The 20,969-nt window shown below is 34.2% G+C and overlaps 1 protein-coding gene across 1 annotated transcript in view; it reads left to right on the top strand.

The window, feature by feature from the left end:
• The window catches only part of LAMA2 (laminin subunit alpha 2), a 620,167-nt gene that overhangs the window by 513,274 nt on the left and 85,924 nt on the right, over positions 1-20,969 (top strand). The window contains exon 40 of the mRNA XM_079148222.1: positions 378-516. Within this exon, the coding sequence (XP_079004348.1) occupies positions 378-516 (139 nt within the window). The remainder of the gene's footprint in view (positions 1-377; positions 517-20,969) is intronic.

Raw genomic sequence — 20,969 nt, 5'->3', positions numbered from 1 at the left:
CTTCTCCAGAAAGATTTTTTGAAGTTCATTCCAGTATTGGGGTGTAAGTGCTCTGAAACCTGTAGTTCAGTTCACAAATAGCATGAAGGGTTGTCTCACTGCACACACCTGCCTGGTGCACGTGGTTGCAGAGGCTTTTGGAGGTCACTGCAGATGTTTGAGAATATTGGTTGTATTTCCTAGCTGAATTGTTTAGGAATATGAATATAAATTGAAAACTACACGACCATACTTTTTAAGTCAATATCTCGCTATGATTCAGAATTATCATTATTACATTGGCCATGATCATTTAGAAGCCATGGTTATTATAACCAGAATGTTCCTTGTTTGCATACTCACTGCTCTGATGTCATTTTTTTGGGTCATTCCAACAGAATCCTTGACGAGGCTAAAAATATCTCCTTCAATGCCACTGCAGCCTTCAATGCTTATAGTAATATTAAAAACTATATTGATGAAGCTGAGAAAGTTGCCAAAGAAGCCAAAGGTCTTGCACAAGAAGCTACAAGACTGGTAAGAAACAAACAAGACCATCATCCTTTTTGAATAAGTTAACTTGATTTTTTTCAAATTTAAGTGATCTCTAAAAGCCCTAGTAAATTTGATTCCTGTCTTGAATTATTTTTAAAGACTCCTTTTAAGTTTTCTTCAAAATATATTCTCAGTGTGCAGAGATCTTTTCTCAGTCACCCACTACTTATCACTGTCAGGCCCTTGAAATTATCACAAATGCCAAGCAGATTTGTGCCACCAGTTCACAAAACAAAAACAAGCTAATAGAACACTCTAGACAGAGAAATCTATCACCATTATTCCAAATTTTATAACTAAAAAAAGTGCCTTGAAAATTAATATCATTGCTTATAATAACATACAATACAGTTGTATGTGAAGTCTGAACACCAAGTGTACTTTTTTTAAAACACATTGGATCATATCCTTTTAACCTGTTTATGATGTTTTTATAAACTGAAAAGTCTTTAAGCTTTGGCTGTAGTCATTGTTCACAATACATTTACAACTAATATTTTAGAGTTCTGAGGTTCCAAATTATATCACATTATTTGAGTATATTCAATAGGAACAAATCATCATCCTTTATATGTAGAACCATGTTTTCTAAATAAGTTATGAAATAAGCCTTGGTAATGCTATTTTAAATTTTTTTAAAAAAGACATTACTTAGGAAGCATGCAGTCAGCTAAAATTGTTCAGAACTATCATTCATACAAAATCTCCACGTGTATCAGAAATTTGCTGGAGAGAGCCTGATTGAATATTTGATTATGAATGAAATATGGTGTTATGAAATATCCTGGTATTAAAAGAAATGGATCAACATTTAATATTGAACAAAAATATTTTCTCAAGTCTCAGAGATATTAGAGATAATTACCACAATCTTAGAGATGTTATTTTGTGATCATAATGAAAACATACCACCATTTTTGTTTTCTCTGGAATAAGCTCAACTAACGCCATATGTCCTATTTATTTCTTATTCATAATAGTGACATGCCTGTCAACTGATGATTTCCTCTTTCTTTGTTCCTTCTTTTTTGGGGGGTGGAGTAACTGGGGGTTGAATCCATGGGTACTTGGATCACTGAGTTATCTCCCCAGCCCTTTTTATTTTTATTTTGAGGCAGAGTCTCACTAACTTGCTTAGAGCCTTGCTAAGGTGCTGAGGCTGGCCTTGACCTGTGGTCCTCCTGCCTTAGGCTCCAGAGTCGCTGGAATTACAGACATGAACCAGCACAATGGCTCTTTCTTCACCTCATGGCCACTATCATTGTCTGAAACTTCCTGTCTCTGTCTCTGTTTATTTCCATATGTCTTTCTCACACACCCATCCATGATGTTTCTTAATACCCTCTAGTCCTGAATTCCACTTTTCAACTCATCTCAGTGTTTAGCTAGATCTTTCCTGGGGACAAGTACAAGAAACTAAGAATTTATACTACCTATGTTAGAGTCCTTCAGAGACCCATACTTGGTAAGAGATGATGATAGATAGATAGATAGACTGATAGATAGATAAACTGATAGATAGATAGATAGATAGATAGATAGATAGATAGATAGATAGATGAATTAGCTCACATGATTCTGGACACTGAGAAATCCCACACTTGGCCAGCTGGAGGGCCAGCAAATTCAGGAGTATAATTCAGTTCTAGTTCAAAGTCTTGAGAATCAAAGGAGCCAATGGTGTAAATCCCAGTCTGGGGGTTAGAGAAGATGAGATGAGCTGTTACAGTTCAGTCTACAATATAGGAAAGAAGGAACTGGATTCCTCCTTTCTCCAGGTTTTGTTCCATCAAAAGCTTCAGTGACTAGATGATATACAGTCACATCAGAAAGGGCCATTTGTTTTACTCTCATCCAGAAAGATCTTCATAGGCACACTCAGTACTTGAGTACTAGAGTTTGAAGAGTTTGATCTGGACACCACTGCAATTAACCACTACATGACTTCAAGCACGGTGCAGAGTGTGATCTTCCTATTTATTCCCCAAATTAAGATTTTTCTCTCTTGTCACAGTAACCGATATTTCTTGGGAGGCATGATTCTAAAAAAAAAAAAAAATTTGGGTAGGGTCTTTCCCAGGCATTTTGAAGAAGAATAATATAAAACACCAAAGAAAAGGAGGGCAATTTGAAAATAATATGTTTTATCTTAGACACAGTAATAGATAATACAGTGCAGCGTAAGCAAGATGTAAGCTTTAGATGAAGAGAAGAGTAGAAACCTAGAAAAAAATATTATACAGAAAGGATACACCTAAAAGTTAAGTAAGTCTAAAGTGTTGACACTTGCATTCTCATAAATGTATGAACTGGTCATAGGAAACTTCCCAGTGTTCATTTTCTAATATGAGTAAAACTCCATAGAAAACACAAAAGGGGTTTTTACATTTGTTTATTTTTCACTTCAGGATCAAGTGTCTAAGGAATAAAATGGATTTTTAAAAATTTACTCTTATGTGGCAGATCAGTGAGGGGAATGATAGGAAGTATTTAACTCCCACTAAATATACTGCCTTCACTGACCTGCCACAAAACACATTTCATTCACTGAACTACTGCAAAATTTACTGCAAAGGAAATGTCAACAAAATCAAAGAACATGGGGATTAAAGAGGACAATGTGAACAAAAAATAGTACATTGTAAAAATTTAGGTCAGCATTGTTAAGATCATGGTGATAATTACTAATACATAAAATTAAAAAACAAAACAATTAAATTCAAAAGACTAATTACTTGGAAAATGAGGCAGGTGGCCAGTTAAAAGATTTTAAGTTCATTCAGTTTGGGGGAGGAGAGTAAAAAGTTTGTGTTTATCAAATTATGTGTACTAGATGTTGAGGATTATTCTAGAAGAATGAAAATAATAAATAGTATTAGAAACAGAACTGATGCCCACAGGCACGCATCTCTTAGCATTCTGGAAAGTGTAGTATTATGAATTCCCTTGATTTGCAAACATCATGGAGTATACTCATGTGGGCAAAGACGGCTATGACATTACTGCTGATGTGACTGTATGGGACAACCATTGTATATGCAGTCTCCCCTTGACCAAAGTGTTGCTATGTGGCCCATGGCTGGATATATATACAAAGAAATGTACATTGGAAAGAATTGGCTGGTGTAATTGTAGTTCCTAAAAAAACTCCTCAGGCCAGGCTACCAGGCTAGAGACCTAGGAAAGAGTTAATGTTACAATCTCGAGGCCAAAGGCAGTCTGCAGACAGAATTTCTTCTTCCTCAGTGTTTTTTCTCAAGACCACCCACACCGTGGAGAGTAAATCACTTATTTAAAACCTACTGACTTAAGTGTTCAACCCATTTTGTCCCATTGTCCCAGATACAGAGCACTCTGTAAAAACTTATAGTATATGATATATAATATAATTATATAATATATGAGACTCGTAAGAAGAAAGCTGGTATAATTATATAATATATGAAATTATATAATAAAAATGTATAATATAATATGTGTAATATGTATAAGCTCTAGATTATAATTTCCAACCTATTTAATACACTTGTTTCAATTTTATTGAAATATTTGCAGTATTGAAAACTTGGATTAATCACTTCTGAAAAATGCCTTCCTGGCAGCATCTAGCTTAGTAATGTTTGACCACAAACTGGGTACGATAGTCTAGACAAGGAGACACAATTAATTTCATATAAGCAGAAAGAAGAACAATGTGTAAAGAGAAGGAACATTTTCAATCAATTCCATACAAGGCAAAAAATAGAAAAACAAACATCATTATAAATATAAAATATGATAGAATTAAATCCAAATATAGAAGTCAAAGTAATTCTCACTCATTACCACAAGAAATAACTCCTGAAATTTCAGAGGCTGGACACAATTTAAGTTTGTGTCTCACATTACAACCCAAAGTGTGTCATACAATTCTTATCTATCTTGTAGTCAGTTACAACACACAGCGTAGCCTCCAAGATTGTCCTGGCAGAGAAAGGGAAAGAAGGAAGAGACATGCTGGCTATTAACATGTTGGCTTGTATGGCCTGGCCACATCTGATCCCAGGCCATTGACCAAAGAAGCCATGTACCCCCACGAAACTGGAAGGGAGGCTGGGATTGCTAGAAGGCACAGAGGATATTTGATGAGCTCCAACTGTCTCTGTTTCTGTTTGTCTTCCTGATAAAACACAAATAGACTAAAATTGCCAATTGGGTAGCCACAATTTTCATATTGGGTCATAAAATTTGACAAAGGTTATGTATGACTTATACGAAATACTGCTGAGCCATGACAATACAGAAAGGTGGAAAATGAAGAGATGAGAAAAGATATATCAGGGAAACTCATAAGAAGAAAGCTGGTATACCTCTATAAATAATAGTCAAGTGGGCTTTATATCTTTAAAAAGGAGATATTAGAGATAAAGAGAGTCATCATGACATAATAGAAAGAACTAGATATCAGGAAGATTTTAAAGTTGTAAAACTTCAAAGTCATAATAACAAGCCATAATAATAAACAAGACAAACACAACAGGAGAAAATTGATATATCTACAGTGAGAGATTTTCCTGTATCTCTTACAAATTGATAGCACATAAAAAGATATAGATTTGAAGAATACCAAAAACCAGATGATTTCATGGCCTTACAGAATTCTATAACAATTAGATCACTAATTCTACATGCCCCAAAAGATAAACTTCTCCTGCACATAAAAAAAAAATAATAATAAAAAATACCAAAGGACCAGGAACTGGAACAGGAAGAATCAGCAAAGGCTAAGGATCCAATGGCTCTGTAATCACAACACAGTAGAATTAATAATGGCCAAAAATGAATTTTAAAATAAAACACACTTAAAAGTAATTCAGGAGTAAATTTTAAAATGTTTAAATTACAGAATGAAAATATAATTTAATAAATGTATGGGTGGCAAATAAGGTGGCACCTCCAGGAAAATGTATAGTTTCAAATGCAGATATTAGGAAAGGATAAGAACTGAAATTAGTTATGAAGGTTTCTGTTCCAGAAGTTTTAAGCCAGGCATGGGGGTGCATTCCTGTAATCCCAGCAAGTTGGGAGGCTGAGGCAGGAGGATCACAAGTTTGAGGCCAATCTCCGTAACAAAGTAAGACTCTAAAAACTTGGTGAGACCCTGACTCAAAATGAAAACTAAGAAGAGATGGGGACGTAGCTCAGTGGTAAAGTGTCTCTGGGTTCAGTTGCCCAGTACCAAAAAGAAAAAAAAAAAAAAAAGTGAAGAAGGAAGAAAAAAGAGAAGGAGGAGGGGGAGGAGGTAGAGGAAGAGGACAAGAGAAGGAAGTTATTTTTAAAAAGTAAAGTTAAAAAGTATGACAGAAGAAATAAAATCAGAAATTAGTAGTGTAGAAAAAAGCATTAGAACTGACAAAACAGAAAGCTGATTTGTAGAATAAACAGGCAAATAAACAGAGAAGGCAAGAGCAATAAAGCAAAGAGAGCTCACACATACAAACAGCACTAGGAATGAAAAAAGGGACCACACCTGTAGGTACAGTGCAGATTTTGTAAAAATATGAATGTGCCAGAGTACAGGAACAACTTTATTCAAATGAATTTGCATAGTTAGATGCAGTGGACAATAAGTCTAGATTAAAATGGACTCAAAAAAAAAAAAAAATAGTAAGCCTAAGTAGAACTGCAATCATCAAATGAATCAAATCAGTAGTTAATAATTTACCTACCAAAAAAATCACAAAGCCTATCAAAATGCCAAGGACTCATTATGCAAAACATTCCAAAGAACAGAAAACAAGGAAACAGTCCCCAGCTTGTTTTATGAGGCTAGTATATGATCTTGATGGTAAAATTCCATAGGGAATTGTATTGAAAAGAAAAACTGTGGACCAATCATTTAAATAAAAATGCAGGATGGTAAGATACTATCAAATTAAATCCAAACATGCACATTTTTAAGGTCTGGACAAATACAGCAGAAAGTTGCTATTTATCAGATATGGAGAATGACAGTACAGGTGTCTGCAGTAATATCTGTTCTTATGAGTAGGCTTAAATTGTTTCCATGATAAATGTTTTGATTTAAATGAAAATAGGAGAGATAGGAAATTAATTCTGCAAGATCAACCCCACCCTAAGAGAAAAAAAAAAAAAATAAAGAAACTAGTTCTACAATGAGTCTGGAAAGGAAACAAGATCTTCATCCTCTATACCAATGAGTCCCTAAATTTCTTTCATTTTTAAATTCATGGTGCATGCATGTTTTAGTTACTTACATATTTTAAAAAGAGACTGATGATTTCCATCAACAATCTCCTGAACTAACTTTTTGCTTCTAAGGTCATGTACCCGAGAGCAACCATTTTGAAATCTTTCAAATATTTCTTTTCTTTCTCTCTTAGTAATATCATTATCATGCGTCATGGATTCTTTAATGTGGAGGGCTGCCTTTGCTCTGGTGAATGAGAGGTTCACTTGGAGCTTGCCATATCACTCTGTTCTCCCAGCCATGTCCCAATAGATGGGCATCACCATCCTTCATGTTTCTTCTGAACGGATGTAAATACACTTGGAGTTTTATCTCTTGTTCCATAAATATGGATTTCACATATACAAGATGAAGTTACTTGCGGCCTCTTCTTTCCCTCTCCCTTTCTTTCTTCCTCCCCTCAATGTCTACCCCTTTTACTTTCAGATTGTCCTAGTCAGTAATATTTACATTCCATCTGTAACTGTAATTGTCCCAAGGAACAATGAAGTCTTTTCTTAAACCATTCAACTTGCTAAAAAAAGATTTCCCATTTTTGTGTGTATTTGTTTTTCAGCAGGGGAAGTTGATGTTTGGTTGCCTGTACCTCTGGGCAGGAAGAAGGGGTTATTCTGTTCATAAAATAAATATCTATATTGGATTATCTGCTTTTCTTCTCTTGACTGATTCATCCTCAACCTTACCAGCTGTTAATGAGGCCTGGCCTGCTCCAGAGTCTTTGTACCTCCTTCCTGCCTTCTACCCTACCATGCCATGTGTAGGCACAGTAACTGCAGTAGATTGAGGAGCAGTAAATATCTAAAGAGCCACATAGGTGTGATTAGGGAAGGGTGTCCACCTACAAAGGAAAGATTCCTCTATGGAGGTTGTACACTTTCTTTGATCTACTTCTTTTTACTGTGTAATAGTTGTATTCCCCACTGATCTCTCCTGCAAAGTCATTACACATTACTAGGTCTTTTGGTACTATCTGCTGAAAATGATGAGACCTTTGTTTAGAATTCATATTGTAGATTAAATAATCTTTATTTTCAAGGAACTCCTTGTTCTCTTAGTGTATAATTTACCTCCTCTGTGGGAAAAGTACGTTTGGGGGCTCAGATAGTCCATGCAGTTAGAAGAGGCATCTCTGTTTGGCAGCAGGTACCAGGCCACACAGCCTGGTGAGCAGTACCCTTAGCTCTGTTTGCACTGCCTCGTGGCTGTGATGTTCTGTTAAGTTACTCTTCCCTTTTCCCAGAAGTGAATGTATCCAGAATTAAAATTTGAACTGATAATAGATTCTCCAGTCAAAAGAAGCATGAATAACCAAAAATGACCCTGAGTATTTCACTCATTCACTATTGTACACATGGTGTTGGGTGATTTTCACATCACCTGGAATACAATAGGTGATCACTAAATGCACGATGTACCCTTCTATCTCCAAACACTAATGCTAAACCTCTAGAATGGCTGATAATCCAAACTAACACAATTGATAAAATATTTACATCACCACAAGATAGAAGTTGAACAGTGAAGAAAATTTCAAAGAGAAAATAAAATTCCTGCCTTTCCTTATCTAATTTGAGATGGTGTCCGAACATCTGTTTCAAAGTAGATGTCATATAGGATTTTTTTTTAATTAATCAGAATTAGGTTCAAGTAGTTTGCTTGAATCTCCTCATCAAGTTGAGAGAAGCAGCTAGCCAGTCAGAATTTAGGAATTAGGAGATCTGTCACCAAACTGAGCACATTTAAATAAGTAGTGGGCTGTCCCCTAACAGAGTACCTTCTCAAGGGACACTGTACAGACTGTGCTGGTTCCTCCATTGGCATAATTCCTATAGTAAATGCAGTTCTTAGAGTCTGGAACTTAATTTTAATTTATTCTTAATTGACAAAATTGTATATCTTTATGGTATATAATACATTGCATGTCTTTTGGATAACAGCAGTTCTAACAGGTGTGAGGTGGTATCACACGGTTTTGGTTCGCATTTCCTGATGATTAGTGATGTTGAGCATTTTTTCGTGTCGCTGCTGGATATTAGTATGCCCTCTTTTGAGAAATGTTTATTCAGGTTCTTTGCCCATTTTTTAATCCAGTTATCTATTTTCTTGTTATCGAGTTTTCAAAATTTCTTATATATTTTGGATATTAACACTGCCCGTATTAGATGTATAGTTTGCAAGTATTTTCTGCCTCTTCACTGTGTTGATTGTTTCCTTTGCTGTACAGAAGTAAATGCCCAAGACTGAGTCATGTATAAAGAAAAGAGGTTTATTTAGCTCACAACTTTGGAGACTGACGTCCAAGTTTGGGTCATGCCATTGATTGTATTTCTGATGAGGACTGGCTTGGCTCCATCACATCAGGCTGACGGTGTCTTGGTAGGAACACGTATGAGAGGGAATTATCACACAGTGAAACAGGAAGCCAGAGGGGCTGATGAGGGACCAGCCTTATTCTTTTATGACAACATTCTTGTAATAATCTACCAAGATCCCATAAGAAATACATGAATTCCTTCTTCAGGTAGCATTATCAGTGATGTCATTACTTTCTAATAAGTCCCACCTCTTGAAGGTCCAATCAACTCTTAACATCACTACACTGAAGACCAAGCTTCTAAGACATGAACCTTTGGAGGACAAACTACACCTGAGCCATAGCAAATCTATTTTGAATTGATTTTTATATGATGTGAGATAAAGCCTAATTTCACTGTTTTGCATATAGACATTGAGTTATGTCAACATCATTTACAAAAGAGTCTATCCTTCCCTCATTGTGTGTTCTGGGCCCCTTTGTCAAAACTCCATTGACCGTAAGCTTTTGTTCCATTAGTCTGCGTATCTGATTTTATGTCAGTGCTGTGTTTATGATTACTACGGCTTCATAGTATACTTTGAGACCATAAAGTATAATGCACCGCTTTGTTGAGGATTTCTTTGATCATTTGAGGTCCTTTGTATTTCCATATAAACTTTAGAATTGTCTTTCCTGCTTCTGTGAAAAGTGTCTTTGGAGTCTTGATAGGGAGTGCTTTGAATCAGTGAATTACTTTGTGTGATATGGACATTTTTACAATATTAATTCTCCCAACCCATGAAGTCAGGATATCTTTCCATTTATTTGTGTTTTCCTTGATTTCTGTTATCAATATTTTATATTTTTTAGCATGAGGTCTTTCCTTTATTAATTAAATTTATTGCTAAGTAGTTCCCATTCCTTTTGTCCCTAATATAAATTGGATTTGTATTGATTTCTTTTTTATATATTTTGAGTTTGTTGTTAGTGTAGAGAAACACCAGTTTAAAAAATTTAATTGACAGATAACATACTATGTTTTTATAATTACATAATTTCTTTTTTTATTTATTTTTATTGTAAACAAATGGGCTACATCTTTTTTCTCTGTACATGAAGTAGACACATACCGTTTGTGTAATCATACGTTTACGTAGGGTAATAGTGTTGGATCATTCTGATATTTTTTCCTTCCCCCCACCCCTCCCACCCCTCTTTTCCCTCTATACAGTCTCTCTTTCCTCCATTCTTGCCCCCCTCCCACCATACAGATTCCATAATATCTCTACTAATGTACAATCCCACCCAACAGTTGATATTTTATTTTTTCCCTCATCTTCAATAATATTTATTGCTATTTTCACTCTTAACAATTGCTGTTCTTACTGGAGTAAAATGAAATCTCATACTTTTGATTTGCATTTCCCTGATAGTGAAAGATTTTTTAAAACTATATATAATTGCTGCCTATTTGTACTTCTTTTGAGAAGTATCTGTTTAGTTCATTTGTCCATTTATTGATTGGGTTATTTGGTTTTTCTTTTCTTTCTTTTTTCTTTCTTTCTTTTTCTGGTGTCAATCATTTTAAGTTCTTTTTTTTTTTCCTTTTATTTATTTTTTTATTGCAAACAAATGAGGTACAACTTGTTTCTCTGTACATGAAGTAGAGGCATACCATTTGTGTAATCATACATTTACATAGGGTAATGGCGTTTGATTCATTCTGTTATTTTTGCCTTCTCCACCACCCCTCCCACCCCTCTTTTCCCTCTATACAGTCCCTCCTTCCTCCATTCTTGCCTCCCTCACAACCCACATTATGTATCATCATCCGCTTATCAAGGAGATCATTCATCCTTTGGATTTTTTGAGATTGGCTTATCTGACTTAACATGATATTCTCCAATTTCATCCATTTGCCTGCAAATGCCATAATTTTGTTATTCTTTATGGCTGAGTAATATTCCATAGTATATATATATACCACAGTTTCTTTATCCATTCATCAGTTGAGGGGCATCCAGGTTGGTTCCACAATCTGGCTATTGTGAATTGAGCAGCCGTGAACACTGATATGGCTGCATCTCTGTAGTGTGCTGATTTTAAGTCCTTTGGGTATAGGCCAAGGAGTGGGATAGCTGGGTCAAATGGTGGGTCCATTCCAAGTTTTCTAAGGAATCTCCACACTGCTTTCCAGAGTGGCTGCACTAATTTGCAACCCCACCAGCAATGTATGAGTGTACCTTTTTCCCCATATCCTCGCCAACACCTATTGTTGCTTGTATTCTTGATAATCACCATTCTAATTGGGGTGAGATGGAATCTTAGGGTAGTTTTGATTTGCATTTCTCTTATTACTAGAGATGTTGAACATTTTTTTCTGTATCTGTTGATTGCCTCTAGATCTTCTTCTGTGAAGTGTCTGTTCATTTCCTTAGCCCATTTGTTGATTGGGTTATTTGTATTCTTCGTGTAGAGTTTTTTGAGTTCTTTATATATTCTGGAAATTAGTGCTCTATCTGAAGTATGAGTGGCAAAAATTTTCTCCCACTCTGTAGGCTCTCTCTTCACATTGCTGATAGTATCCTTTGCTGAGAGAAAGTTTTTGAGTTTGAATCTATCCCAGTTATTGATTCTTGCTTTTATTTCTTGTGCTATGGGAGTCCTGTTAAGGAAGTCTGATCCTAAGCCAACCTGTTGAAGATTTGGACCTACTTTTTCTTCTGTAAGATGCAGGGTCTCTGGTCTGATTTCTTGAGGTATACACACAATGTGTAGTGGTTAAATCTAATTAAGTAATAAGATGCATTACTTCACAGAGTTATCATTTTTGTGGTACAAGCACATAGCATCCACTCTCTACATTTTTTTCAAGAACACAGTGTATCTTCCTTAACTTCAGACACCTTGCTGTATCATGGATGGATTTATTCCCCGTATATAACTGTAATTATAGGTCCTTGACCAACATCTCTCCAACCAACCCTCACCACCAACAGTGACCACCTTCACCTCTGGTAACCACCAGTCTACTCTCTGCTTCTATGAGATCAACTCTTTAGATTGCACATACTGGGGAGATCATGCAGTATTTGTCTTTCTGTGTCTGACCTAACATGATATCCTTTGTGTTCATCCATGTTGTCACCTATGGCAGGATTTCCTTATTTTTAATGGCTGGCTGGTATTCCATTGGAAAGAAACACTACTGGTTTCTGTATCCTGATTTTGTATCTTGCAACTTTAGAATTTAATTTTTATGTGACTTAACATTCAATCTCCAATTACATAATTTCTCACCTTCCATCAATGGAGTTTATGGTATATAATAGGTGCTTAAGAACTGCTTATTAATATGAGGTGTTAAACATGATCACATTTGCAATTTTCTCTTTAACTTTGTATCCATTATAATTAATGTGTCAATAGCATTATGAAATATACAAGGTAATGAGAGTTGGATAGAATTCTTTCCTATCCTCAGGCTGTAATAATCATTTATGTTTTTATTACTTGTCTTGATAATAAAAGGCAATGCTTTTCCTACTTTTATCAATATTTTGCATTATTTTCCCTTTCTTCCTATTTTTACCTTTTCCTTTATTATTTCTTTTAATATTATTCTTTTTCGTAATAATTTCTTCTTCTACTTTATTATTACTTTTTGAATATTTAGCAAGATTCTTTTGATGCCACTACTGTTGATCAGTAAATCCTAAAGTAAAACACTGAATCTTATAATAGTACAACTGTACATTAACGCATGTATAAAGAGCATTTGATTAAAAATACAGTCACATATTCTCTTCCATATGTCTTATTTAAATTTGATTTTTATAAAAGTACTAGTAAAGTTTTAGTTTTTTTATTTTTTATACAAAGTTCAGTGAAAATATTAGAAGGATACCGATTGCATTCAGAGTTCCCATAAACTATGATGTCTGCCAATTTCTCTTACTCACATATTATTTTTATTTTATTCTGTCAACTATTACATAGTAGTTACTCACACAGTGATTTTAACTTCTAATTAATATCTGTAATTATTGGAATTACCATTGTACATCAGTGTGATGCTAATGGGAAAATGATATAAAGCCATAAGTGATATGACAGTCAAATCTGTCATCAAAACTGGTGAGCATTTTTCCTTCTTCATCAGCAAGTCACCTCTCTGAGAACTAAATGATTCCCACAATAGTAAATACAAAAAAATCAATCAGGATCTAACTTGTGCAGAAAAATAATGAATCAGTATGAAAATAGTACTCATTAAGCTTTCTGGACTTAAGCAATTTTCTTTGTACCTGCTAGACTTACTTCAGTTGATAATTAAATAACAATCTATTGAAAGCAGAGAACAAATTCTATTTTATGACCCAACATTAGATGTTAAACTTTAACATCAGATTAAACATTAGATTTAAACTTTCATGGTTTAAAATGTTTAAAATCAAAAGGTTTTGTCATCAGTCAAAAACAATGAGATGATGCTTTATAGCAACGTTAAGTTTGAACTGATTTTCTTCAGAGCAGCAATGTTCTTGGTACTATTCTAACTACTAGTTAGGATTTTGCCAATAGATGGAATGATCAGGAGATGAGATTGCTCATTCAGTTTGAATTCGGGGAGAAAACTCTACTAAACTTCCTCCGTGGTCCTTTTGCAAAATCAAGGCCCCTGGAGTATCCGGCCACCCATCTTCTAGTGTCCATTCGCCAGACCAGTCCCTGCCTCTTTGCAACAGGTTAGTGGCCCCAAAGGTGCTGGTGTAGTTATAGCTATTATATTGTAATTGGGAAAAACCATACATATTTTTAATTCTTACTTTGAATATTTTTCTTAGTTTTTACATCAAGCCAAAAATTCAGTCACAAATTCACCAATTCCAAATTCTCATGAGCAGTTTCAGGGATTTGTTATTTTGTCTCTGAGTTTTCTTTGTGTGCTCAGTTGCTTTCAGTCTTCCACAGACTCATCTAATCCTTCTACAGGCCTAGGATGCACTATTTAATACCAGAATTCTATAGTGTTTCAAGAGATTTCTGGCCAAGGCCATCTCTTTGGGTGGTTTCTTGACTCCCTATTCTAGTTTAGTAACCCATAGAACTTAAATATATTTAGGTTTTCTTAAAAAGCCCTCAAAATTGATACAGTAATTTCCTAATTTTAAAACTCTATATGATCTTTACAATTATTTTACCAAAGAAGTTCGTATCCATTACCTAAAAACAAGAAACACCGACAAGAGGAAGGAAATGTAAAATCCCACAGATAATTATTGTTTTTTTGCACATTGTCCTATGCAAATAACTTTTGTACAAATGGGTAATTTTTGCATGACTATTTTGAAAATCTGAGTATATCAATTAGCATCACAAATACATTTTTAAAATATTGTCGAAAATTATCTTTTAAAATGCATATAGTACTAGACTTCACCCTGCCTTTGAGAATTTATTATAGTAAGAACATTACTTATGATTTTTAATAGTAGTCTGACACACTAAAATGTAAATTTCCTCTAATACATACTTTACACAAACACATTGCAGCTAATCATCAACCTTACATATTTTGAAGTTCTCTTTATTGCAAAATCTAAATTTAAAGTCATTTAGTTAACATTATCTTGGTACATTAACCTACTCTGGAAATGTGTGGAAACTTGTCTTCTGAAATAAGTTATTTTATAAAGAGAGAATAATGGAATATGTAATAACCATGCCAATGAATTATCTGTTACTACTTTCCTTAAAAACAAAACATAAACAAATATTTTACATATCTTCTTAAAGCCAACTCTTACAATGAACTTAGATAATTTATCTCTAATAAAGAAGTTATACGAGGAACATTATAAAAGTAGAAAGCAGTATAAACAACATTTAAACTTGCTTGTTTAGAAAGTAAGTCCCTGGATGCAGGTATATCAGCCCGCTAAACTGTAACTCACTTTCAATCCTCCACTGCACATCCCCATCTCATAATAGAATCTCTGAACAGCCAAACACTTTGAAATTTCACTGCCCTCATACTGGTAATGGTCATTTTTCTTTGAAAATGACTTTTCCACCGGAGTTTCCACGCCACTCCATTTCTCTCAGCGAAAGAATAGTCTTTCATTTTGAATACTCAAGAGTTTACTGTGGTGGTTGAAACATCTAAAAATTTCCATTGGGTAAATTAATAAATTCATTCACCCATTAATCAGTGATGTTATGCTTTAATAAGAGCCACTGTGAATATTGAACAAATAGTAGGAAGAAGAAAATTTACACATATCAAAATGCAATTGACAAACCCTCCATTAAATCTTTAGAGATTTTGCCATTTCATTTTTCCTCTTTTCCACCCTGTCTTAAATTATTTCACATTTTCCTACATAAGTATGAGCTAATGATACATACAGAAACTTACATACTATAATAATAAATTCTATTTTGCATGACATAATAGATGTAAAATTTATATGTATACATATTTATGCATATATATACACACAGAGTACTAAAGACTTATTTATGAAACTATAACCTCTAAAAAACAAGAAACAAAATATCTTGCAACTCTAAGAATCTCATTTATATTTCACATATGCTGTAGACACAGCTCAGAAATTCAGATGTGATGTTTATGAATATGTATGAAGTATAATTAGTTTGGAAAATGCTGCTTCATCACCTGTCTTGATTCTGTTGATGTGCTTCAGTGACTTACTAAGCAATGTTGGAGGAAGGTCTCTCCAAATTCCAATGAGTCGAAACAGTTCTGTTCATCCATGAGATGTTAGTGTTTCCATTCCCTTATCCTATGAAAAGCCTCTCTTTTAAACCTGGATTATTGGCGGATTGCTTATAACTGACAGTTGTGTGCCATCAGCTCTTTATTTTAATATTTTGGAGTGTGCCTGGAAACATAAAGGACTGTCTCTCAAATCCAAACTTTTCAATTCCCCAGGTCTTGTCTGAGTTTATTACTCTTGTCTTTCTGGCCTATGCTATTATAATAGCCAACTGAAGCCTCCTTCTTTCCCAGACACTTGCCCAATTCATCTTCTGGACTGGAACTTTGACTGTATTCTCCTACTCTGAAATTTTTAAGAGCTCTGAATTGTTCATTGCCCAGATTCCTTAGTCTGACATTCAAACCTTCTAGAAACTATGACCCACCTAATATCTTTATTTCTCCAAACCGTCCTCCCCATAAACTGTAGCCCATCTACACATCAAAAAGTTCTGCCTCTTTGTCTTTTCTTAGAGTGTTTCTCCTCTATTGCCTTGACTCCTAAATATGCCATCTGTCTCCTTGTATTTTAGCCAGGAATGGTTGACCCAAAGATACAGGAAAAAATCACTGGCTTCCTAAAACGCAGGAAAGAGAAACTGCCTGGAAGCAAAAAGTAAGAAATATTCCAAAATTGAAAATAGTAGTGGGGATGTTTCTCAGTAAATAATCTTCGGTCAGGGATCAGTCTTGTCACCAGATGAAGATGCAAGGGTGCAATAGAGGATCAATAAGTTGATAATTATCCAGACAGACTGATATCAGAAAACTCAGAACAGTTACCAAAGAGGAATCTCACAAAAGAAAGAGGTGAAATTACTAAAACCTCTGCAGATAATAAAATATATTAAGAAAATATTGTACATAATTTTATGCCAATAATTCAACAATTTGAATAAAATGAACAAATTCTTTAAAAATCACAAACTACCCAACTCATCCACAAATAAATAATCTGAATAGATATATATTTTTAGAGAATAAAATTTGTAGTTAAAAACCCTCTCCCTCTCTCTCTCTCTCTCTCTCTCTCTCTCTCTCTCTCTCTCTCTCTCTCTCTCTCACACACACACACACACACACACATACATGCACAATCAGTCCCAAACTACTTCATTTGAGAATTCCATGAAACATTCATCAAAGAAATACTAAATTCTTCCAGAAAATTAAAGAGGATAAAAAATGTTCTGCCCCATTCTATGATACCAATGCCAGGTAAGGCTATTACAGGAAAATAGCCTTCATATGTAAAAATTTCTGCTAAAGTCATAACAAATCCAAAACATTTTAAAAGGACTTTACAGTATCTCTGGGACTAATCCCAGGAATGTAAGATGTGAATTTGCAAATCAATCTATATGATTTACCACATTAACAAAATAAAGAAGGAAATCATGCAGTCACCTTAATAAATGCAGGAAAAATGACAAACTCCAACATCTCTGCATACCAAAATTTAAATTTAAAAGGAAACTTTTCTACCTGTTATCTGTGAATTCAATTATTTAAAAAATAAATGTCAATGAGCATCATACCAGTGGTGAAAGGAAAAGGCGAGGATATCTGCTCTCATCATTTTCATTTAACATTGTACTGGAAATGCCAGCCAATGCGATAGGCAAGAAAAAGGAAATAAAAGGCTTCCAGGTTGAAAGCAAAGTACAACTGCTGTTATTCACAAGAGCTACGGCAATCAAAGCATAATAGCCAATGGTATCTATAAAATGTTACTAGAACTGAGAAGCAAGTTTACCAATATTATAGGCTATGAAATTTGATTATTTGCATAGGCTGTCAAAGAGAAACTTGAAGTTGAAAATTAATAGAATTTACAATAGCATAAAGAATATGAAATAGGAATAAATTTGATAAAATATTGCAAAGTACACCAAGAATATTACTACAATAAAATGAAAAAGACCTAAATAAATCAAGAAATACATCATGTTCATGGATCAGAAGATCCAGTATTACAATGTTAATTTTATATAAATCGATATATACATTCAATGTAATCTGAATGAAAATCCTAGAAACCTATGTAAAGAAATGTATAATTAATATGGATTAGAAAAGGAAAAAAATTGGAAAAGTTATATTATCAGGGTTTAATACTTTCTATAAGGCAGTGGTAATTAAACAGTGTGGCGTTGGTAGCAATGTTAGGTAATAATAGATCATTAGAACAAAATAGAGTCTAGAAATAAATCCAGACATATACATCAAATGATTCCTGACAAAGATAAAAAAGCAATTCAATGTCTATTAACAAATGCAACTAGAGGAATTAGATAAACGTGCAAAAACATGAACTATAATCCATATCTTATACCATTTTCCAAAACTAACTCTAAAGAGATCATAGATCTAAATATAAAGCATAAAAATATAATATACCTAAAAGAAAATAAAAAAAAAATAATTGCCATCTTGGGCAAAGATTATTAGATATAACATAAAAGACTAATCCTCAACTGGGAAAAAAATTGGTAAATTAGTCTTCATTAAAATTCAGTATTTCTGCCCTTCAAAAACTACTTTTAAGAAGATGAAGATAAACTCCAAATTAGGAGATTATATTTTTGATTACATATCTGATAAAGGACTTGTAATAATAATAAAAAAACAAGAATTGAACAGAATATATTTTAACAGATACTTCACCAAAGAAAATAGCAAATGAGCACATGAAGAATGCTCAACATTATTAGTCAACAGAAAAGTGCAAATTAGAACCAAAATGAAAGTCAAATTTTAATCAATTTTCAAATTTTAAAAGATTGAGTGTGTTGAGTCTTGGTACAGATGAGGGCAAATGAAACTTCTGTACACTGATGGAGGGGAATTTTAAATATTACAACCAATTTGGAAATCAGGTAGAAGTGTCTTAAAAATGTAAATATATATCAGCCATATGAACACAGTCATTCTACTTCTTGATAGTCACTCCCAGACCAAAAACACAGTACATTCCATAAAATTCTATACACAAACTTACAGTGTTGAAATTAAGACTAGTGTTTGTTTAGGAATGTGGGGATAAGGAGGGATAGAAAGAAGGGATTAAAAGAAATGATATTGTGTCCTCTACTTTGTAGTAATGGTTTCATGGATGTGTTCATGTCAAAAAACTAAATTGTAAATTCTAAGTATGTACAATTTATTTATTCAGTTATAACTTAATAAACTGCTGAAAAGTAGAAAAATTCATATTGGTCATGACTGATTATAGTTCATCAACAATTTCCACAGCTCGATTTAAGCCTGTCTTAGTGGTGATTGGCCCTTCTCCCTCTCTCTCTCTCTCTCTCTCTCTCTCTCTCTCTCTCTCTCTCTCTCTCTCCACTCTCTCTCTCCCCCTCATCTGTTGCCTCTAATTTTCTTTTTCATAGCAAATCAACTCTGTTTCCCTTCGTTAATGCCATGCCTCATTTTGCACATCCAAGATTAGCTTTAAAATTACGGTTTTTAAATGCTTGCCAGATGATGTTCTTATAAAAAGGCATTCACACTCCAAGAATGTTAGAAAAGCTGGTATTTTTTTCTTTTCTTTTTTTTTTTTTTTTTTTGGAAGTTTCATCTAACATTATAAATGACCCATATTATCTTGATTATTCAGGAACATTGTCAACATTCGTTCTTTTATTACAATAATATTGTCATCTACTGAGAACTACTTACCATATACCCTTGACCCCTTCCCAAGTCAATTTGGATGCCTAAGCTTTGATAATTTTCCTCTCTACTTTTTAGAGTTTTTTCTCTTTCTTCACTGTCAAACAGATTGTCAGCTGTCACTTCTGCTGTTTTTACTGCGCCTATTTAGAGAATCTTCACTCCTTTGTAATTTCCTATCTTTGATCTGTTTTGATTCAGAAAACTTATAACCCAAGGAGTAAAACTGATGTGTAAATTGGAGCATATATAGAACATGAGTGGGTAATCTGAGGCTTACTTTTTTGAGTAAAGTACATTGAATTTGTGCCATTAACTTTTACACTTCATTTTTTTCCCAGGAAAATGACACTTTGTGACATTACTGTGCCTAATCCCAAGATAAAATTTGGAACTAAGAAGTCCCATGTACTCAATGGGAGATACTGTCAATTTTACAAAGAATAATCTTCCAAGTTTATATTTTTCAAGTACTATGTACAGTGTCCCTTTTTATTTATGCAGATGTTTCTAATATGCCCTTTTGTAGATATCAAGTCCATCTTATGAGCAATATTTAAATGAATCTGTTGGAATAACACATTAAAATAAAATTGATCATAGTAGAAACAAGTTCTATTCTTTTCCACTTTTAATTCTCAAGTAACATGACTGATAAAAATGTTACTAAGGTACTGCAGATATCTTTGAAGAGCATTATGCCTGGGAGAACCTAAGTTCATAATTCTAACTTTGACAGTAAACATTTAGTATTCTCCAGCCTTCTTGTACTTTGAAATAGTTTTCCAATTTAAAATATACACATAGGACCCTATTTGATTTATCTCTTGGAATATACGTATTATGTAATGATTACAGAGGCGCAAACACTATTACAATGGATAACTAGACAGTCACGTTAAATGATCCTTTTCCTGTTCTATTATCTCTGTGTCACCTCTATTAATCTAACCCTCAACAAATACATCTTTGCTAGATGATGGTGATTCTGAGATTGTCACTTTGAAGCCTGTATCATGACATGTACACTGAAATTTGTTTAAAAAGGAAGCAGTATTCCTTCCCATTTCAACACCTAGGGAATAAAGGAAATGCTTCCCACTCACCCCACATCTGGAGTGAAATGTGCTTAGGGATAAAGTGAATGGATGTTTCCAGTTCTTAATCTACTTGACTTCTGCAGCACTTGATATCGACCTTTTCTGTCCTTGTAACTCTGTCAGTCATGTGTCAGGGCACTTCCGTCTGTCTTATTTCTGTAATATTGCACTCCCTGAATTTCTCCTTTTCCTCTCTGGAACACCAGCCCCACTTCTCTACCTGCCACTTGAACATTTTAGTTCTGAAGATTTCCTTCTGGACCTTCCAATCTCCCAACAAGTAGTTCTCTAGTCAACCACATGTGCTGATAATTCACAGTTCTA

The sequence above is a fragment of the Sciurus vulgaris genome (assembly GCF_902686455.1).
Source record: "Sciurus vulgaris genome assembly, chromosome: 7".
NCBI classification, from domain to species: Eukaryota; Metazoa; Chordata; class Mammalia; order Rodentia; family Sciuridae; genus Sciurus; species Sciurus vulgaris.
The sequence above is the reverse complement of the archived record's forward strand: the minus strand, read 5'-3'. Positions and strand labels throughout refer to the sequence as shown.